The following is a 6,595-nucleotide window of genomic DNA, read 5'->3' as shown; positions in this document are numbered from 1 at the left end:
ATGTTGTTCTAGAACCTGAACATAGTTCTCTGCATTAATGGTGCCTTTCCAGACATGCAAGCTGCCCATGCCACAAGCGCTCATGCAACCCTATACCATCAGTGATGCAGGCTTCTGAACGGAGCGTTGATAACAACTTGGGCTATCCTTGTCCTCTCTGGTCCGGATGACATGGCGTCCCAGTGTTCCATAAAGAACTTCAAATCGTGACTCATCTGATCACAGAAAAGTCTTCCATTTTGCCACACTCCATTTTAAATGACCCCTGGCCCAGTGCAAACGTCTGAGCTTGTGGAGCTTGCTTAGAAATGGCTTCCTCTTTGCACTGTAGAGTTTCAGCTGGCAACGGCGGATGGCACGGGGGATTGTGTTCACTGACAATGCTTTCTGGAAGTATTCCTGAGCCCATTCTGTTATTTCCTTGACAGTGGCATTCCTGTTTGAGGTGCAGTGACGTTTAAGGGATCACGAGCATCCAGTAGAGTTTTACGGCCTTGACCCTTACGCACAGCGATTGTTCCAGATTCTCTGAATCTTTTGATGATGTTATGCACAGTTGATGATGATAACTTAAAAGTCTTTGCTATTTTACGCTGGGTAACACCATTCTGGTATTGCTGCACTATCTTTCTGCGCAACAATGGTGGAATTGGTGATCCTCTTACCATCTTGGCTTCTGAGAGACACTGACACTCTGAGAAGCTCTTTTTATACCCAATCACGTTGTCAATTGACCTAATTAGTGTTAATTGGTCTTCCAGCTGTTCGTTATATGCTCAATTTCCTTTTTCCAGCCACTTATTGCTACTTGTCCCAACTTTTTTGGGATTTGTTGACACTGTGAAATTTTGAATCAACATATTTTTCCTTTAAAATGTTACATTTACTCAGATTAAACTTTTGATCTGTCATCTATGTTATATTACGAATAAAATATTGACATTTGCCATCTCCACATCATTGCATTCAGTTTTTATTCACAATTTGTTTACTGTCCCACCTTTTTTGGAATCCGGTTTGTAAAAACAGGAGATAATGACTAGACAACTATCCTAACATGACATTATAAACACAAATCAGAGCATTTTTTATTACCCATCTTAACATGAATGTAATTGTAGCACCTACCAGAGCCTTTGACGTCACGCACATAGTTGCTTGGAAACCAGCCAGTCTTGCCATTGAGCATCCCTTCCCACCAGCCACCCTCCTCCTGACGAGTCACGTTGATGATGTCACCCTTGTTGAAGGTGAGCTCATCCTCGTTGGTCTGCTGGAAGTTGAACCGAGCCTTCACCAGCAGCTGCTGACCACTGTTTTCTGACATGTCCTGATGAGGGTGGAGAGAGGTCAGAAGAAGAGGACAACTCAAAAGAAAGCAAACCTTGTACAACTATTTAACTTCATAATTAGCACTTATTTGAATACACAAAACAAGCTTTTAGGTTTAATTCCATTAATTTTTTTCTCATATCAGATTTAGTTTAAATTTACTCTTGGCAGAAGCTTTAATCTGTGGCTGAGTGTTAGCTTAAGTAACAACTGAACTTGACGATTTAAATGATTCATATTTAAATGAGATGTATGTGTGTGTAAACCTTACCAGACTTCTAAACTGGTTCTGCAGCAGCTTGGAAGATCGGCCCAGTGAAGCCTGAGTGGACAGTGACTCAAACGACTTGATGCGGTGGGCGGAAGAGTGTCGGGCGCACACTGAATCACTTCCCACGCCAATATCTACACACAAAAATGGCAGAATATAAATAAACAAGGCTTAGTATCTCCAGTCAGCACCCACACACTATTACCTACACCACTTTCTGTAATAAATAAAAACACAAACCAGCATGCTGAAATAAAACTCACACACTGCACTTATATTAACCAACCTGCCGTCACTTTATTCAAGGTGACCAGGCTGCTCAGCACCTTGGAGAAGTTCAGGCCCAGCAGCAGGTCACTGGCCTCGAATGGCTGTGGGTGACAGAGGGCAGAACATGAGCGGCAGAAAGACAGCAACAAACTAGTTTCCCTTTTTAAAAGCCGTCTCACTGCAGAGCAGCAGGACCGTGACATCAGCTGACCCAGTGCCAGTGCTGAGAAGTCAATCGATAATTCTCACCATCTTTCACAGAAGTAGTTAGTAAAACACACAAGCTCAGCAGAGTTGCACATTTTTCTCCAACAGCTACAGATAGACAACCTGCAGTCTACTTCCGTGACTTTATCCTACTGCAATGTGCCTCTTGTTTAGCCAAAGCCTCACATCCAGGATTATAATCTTTTGTGGTATTTAAATTCACTGCAGATGTAAATGCAAAGGCGCGTTCGTTTCAGAAGACAGACATCAAAACCAAGCAGAAAACTCAGACATGAGTGTCATTTTAACAGGAAGAGAAATGTGATGGATGATTCTTCAACTGAAAGTGACAGTTTAATATCTATTTTTGTGCTGGTTTTCTTTAATTTGTCAATTTAAACTAAAATATGCAATGGATACCGAATAGAACTTGTTCCGTTTTGTCTGTTCAAAACCCATGCAACTCTAATCCTTTAAGGAATATTGATGCCAGAAAATAAACAATTCAACAGCAGGTAATAAAACTCATATAGACTACAATGTCATCTTGTAACCCCTGCAGAACATGGAGCTGCAGTAAACATTATGCCACCAAGAGTGTAATACAGCTATAAACAACCTAGGATCATAATTTCCATTTTCCTGCTTTAGAGCTCCAACTGTGCAAAAATATCTGTATGATCAACAAAAATAGATCTGATTTACAAATAATTGTGCATTTATTCATAAGAGCAATAGTCAGCTGTAGCACTTGGTGAAGCCTGGGACACTTCTTGCAAACTATACCATATTTCTACCAGAATGCAGGGAACGTGGGAAAAGACAGTGAGACCTGGAGGGGTGTGGTTGGGAGGAACGCCCCCCCGATCTGAACCCAAGTGGTGTTCTGTTGTTGGACTTCTGTGCTTATCATGGATTGTCCATAACAAACATCATGTTCAAGCATAAGGGTGTGCTCTTGGCACCAGGACACCCAAGGCCGCAGTTCGATGATCGACTTTGTCGTCATCTCATCTGATCTGCGGCCACATGTCTTGGACACTTGGGTGAAGAGAGGGGCGGAGCTGTCCACTGATCACTACCTGGTGGCGAGTTGGCTCCGATGGTGGGGGAGGATGCCAGTCAGACCTGGCAGGCCCAAACATATTGTGAGGGTTTGCTGGGAACGTCTGGCAGAGTCTCCTGTGAGATGGAGCTTTAACTCCCACCTCCGGGAGAACTTCGAACATGTTCCGGTGGAGGTAGGGGACATTGAGTCCGAGTGGGCCATGCTTCGTGCCTCTATTGTCGAGGCAGCTTACCGGAGCTGCGGCCGCAAGGATGTTTGTGCCTGTCGCAGCGGCAACCCTCAAACCCGGTGGTGGACACCGTCGGTGAGGGATGCTGTCAGGCTGAAGAAGAAGTCCTATCGGGACTTTTTGGCCTCTGGGACCCCAGAAGCAGCTGATGGGTACCGGCAGTCCAAGCGACATGTGATTCGGATGGTCATTGAGGCAAAAACTTGGGCATGGGAGGAGTTCGGAGAGGCCATGGAGAATGACTTCCGCACGGCTTAGAGGGAATTCTGGTCCACCATCCTGCATCTCGGGGGGGAAAGCGGTACACCACCAACACTGTTTATAGTGGGGGTGGTGTGCTGCTGACCTCAACTCGGGATGTCGTGGGTCGGTGGGCAGAATACTTTGAAGACCTCCTCAATCCCACGGCGCGTCTTCACTGAGGAAGCGGAGCCTGGGGACACTGGGTCATGCCCTCCAATCTCTGGTGCTGAGGTTACCGAGGTGGTTAAAAAGCTCCTCGGTGGCAGGGCCCCAGGGGTGGATGAGATTCGCCCAGAGTTCCTTAAGGCTCTGGATGTTGTAGGGTTGTGTTGGCTTACGCGATTCTGCAATATTGCGTAGACATCGAGGGAAGTTCCCCTGGATTGGCAGACCGGGGTGGTGGTCCCCCTATTCAAAAAGGGGGGCCGTAGAGTGTGTTCCAACTACAAGGGATAACGCTATTAAGCCTCCCTGGTAAGGTCTATTCAGGGGTTCTAGAGAGGAGGGTCCGTCAAATAGTTGAACCTCGGATTCAGGAGGAGCAGTGCAGTTTTCGTCCTGGTCGTGGAACACTGGACCAGCTCTACACTCTCAGCAGGGTCCTGGAGGGTGCGTGGGAGTTTGCCCAACCGGTCTACATTTGCTTTGTGGACTTGGTTCAACCGCATCCCTTGGGGAACCCTGTGGGGGGGTACTCTGGGAGTATGGGGTACCGCACCCTTTGATACGGGCTGTTAGGTCCCTGTATGACCGGTGTCAGAGCCTGGTCCGCATTGCCGGCAGTAAGTCGGGCTCGATCACGGTGAGAGTTGGACTCCGCCAAGGTTGCCCTTTGTCACTGATTTTGTTCATAACTTTTATGGAAAGAATTTCTAGGCACAGCCAAGGTGTTGAGGGATCCGTTTTGGTGGCCTTAGGATTGTGTCTCTGCTTTTTGCAGATGGTGTGGTCCTATTGGCTTCATCAGGTTGTGACCTACAGCTTTCGCTGGAGCGGTTCACAGCAGAGTGTGACACAGCCGGGATGAAGATCAGTTCCTCCAAATCCTGAGGCCATGGTCTTGAGCCGGAAAAGGGTAGAGTGCCCTCTCCAGGTCAGGGAGAAGGTCCTGCCCCAAGTGGAGGAGTTCAAGTATCTTGGGGTCTTGTTCACAAATGAGGAAAAAATGGAGCGTGAGATCGATAGGCGGATAGGTGCAGCATCTGCAGTGAAGCGGGCTATATACAGGTCTGTCGTGGTGAAGAGAGAGCCGAGTCAAAATGCGAAGCTCTCAATTTACCGAGCGATCTAGGTTTCTACCCTCATCTATGGTCACGAACTTTGGGTTGTGACCGAAAGAACGAGATCTCAAGCGGCCAAAATGAGTTTCCTCCGCAGGTCTGGGCTCTCTCTTAGAGATAGGGTGAGAAGCTCGATCATCCGAGAGGGACTCAGAGTACAGCCGCTGCTTCTCCACGTCGAGAGGAGACAGTTGAGGTGGCTCGAGCATCTAGCTAGGATGCCTCCTGGATGGCTCCCTGGTGAGGTGTTCTGGACATGTCCCACTAGGAAGAGACCCAGAGGAAGACCCAGGACATGCTGGAGGGACTATGTTTCTCAGCTCTTCTGGGAACGCCTCGGGATTCCCCCGGAGGAGCTGGCCCAAGTGGCTGGGGAGAGGGAAGTCTGGGCCTCCCTACTTAAGCTGCTACCCCCGCGATCCGACCCCGGATAAGCGGAAGAAAATGGATGGACGGATGGATGGATGGATGGATGGATGGTTGGATGGTTGGCTGGATGGATGGATGGATGGATGGATGGATGGATGGATGGATGGATCAATGGATCGATGGATGCAGGGAATGTGATACAGACAGCAATACAATAGTTTATAAAAACAATATTTAAATAACCCTGCAACCCGAAAAGGAAAAAGTGTGTAGATGGATGGATGGATTAATGGATGGATATTTAAATAAAACTAATGGCAGATTGCAGATTACAGTTGCTTTAAGACATTAGCTAATCCACTTAGGGCTTGGCCCAGTTGGCTCATGAATTCAGTCAGAAATAACTCGTTTTTCCAAACCGAAGCTGAAAAAATATAAAGACCAGTGGTGGGCACGGTTCCGCTAATCCACCAATAGTGGAGCTAAGTAGCGGATTAGCATTTTCACTAACTTTGAAAACCTTTAGCGGAATTAGCTCCTGCTAAATTTAAATCTGGTAAATGTGGTAAATTCAGGTCCACTAATTTTTTTATGCCAGTTCTCTGCACTAAAAGCATACAGGAGAATATCTACACGGAGCAACACTATACTATACTACACAGCGCTAAGCACCACCTGGTGACGTGACCACCCTCACAATGCTTTTCCCCTCATATCTACTGCAAACAGTCTCTAACTCATGGTGCCAGTTTACAGCCAATAACAGACTTTAACATAAATAAACCAAACCAGAACAGGAAAATAACATGAAAAAACCATTTCCAAATGCAGGAACATCGTAAACAGTCAGAAACATTGCACACATAATTCCTACCCATCATGCTTTGCCATGCTCACACAGTCACTGGGAAGTGACTCTCTCACACATGAGTTCACACATCTTTACTTAATACTAACAGATTTATTATCGAGAGAATATTGATGATGACGCACAGCAACTTTGTAGTTAGTTTGTACAAGTAGTTAACCACAAAGAGGATCGTTAAACTGAGTTAATTAATTTTAGTGAATGACACGAGGGAGTCATCCGACACACATTGAATGCATCACTCTGCTTCAGCACAGCAGAGTTTTGCTCCACCTCTTTGGTTCTGACGGACCAGATTAATTTTTGAAAGCTCACCTCTGAACGGGACATGGACACTTTAATAATAATAATAATAATGTCATCACAATGTCAGCACTGTATGTTTCCATACAATGGCGAAATTAGTCTCTGCATTTAACCCATCCACCACCAGGTGGTGCAGTGGGCAGCTATTGAA

The 6,595-nt window shown here is 46.2% G+C and overlaps 1 protein-coding gene across 1 annotated transcript in view; it reads right to left on the bottom strand.

Moving 5' to 3' along the window:
• arhgef7a (Rho guanine nucleotide exchange factor (GEF) 7a) overlaps window positions 1-6,595 on the bottom strand; it is a 40,629-nt gene that overhangs the window by 11,377 nt on the left and 22,657 nt on the right. The window contains exons 3-5 of the mRNA XM_037686196.1: window positions 1,890-1,974; window positions 1,604-1,737; window positions 1,129-1,330 (exon numbers count right to left, since the gene is read on the bottom strand). Of these exons, the coding sequence (XP_037542124.1) occupies window positions 1,129-1,330; window positions 1,604-1,737; window positions 1,890-1,974 (421 nt within the window). The remainder of the gene's footprint in view (window positions 1-1,128; window positions 1,331-1,603; window positions 1,738-1,889; window positions 1,975-6,595) is intronic.

The sequence above is a fragment of the Nematolebias whitei genome, chromosome 13 (genome assembly GCF_014905685.2).
Source record: "Nematolebias whitei isolate Nwh7 chromosome 13, NemWhi1, whole genome shotgun sequence".
Lineage (NCBI taxonomy): Eukaryota > Metazoa > Chordata > Actinopteri > Cyprinodontiformes > Rivulidae > Nematolebias > Nematolebias whitei.
The sequence above is the reverse complement of the archived record's forward strand: the minus strand, read 5'-3'. Positions and strand labels throughout refer to the sequence as shown.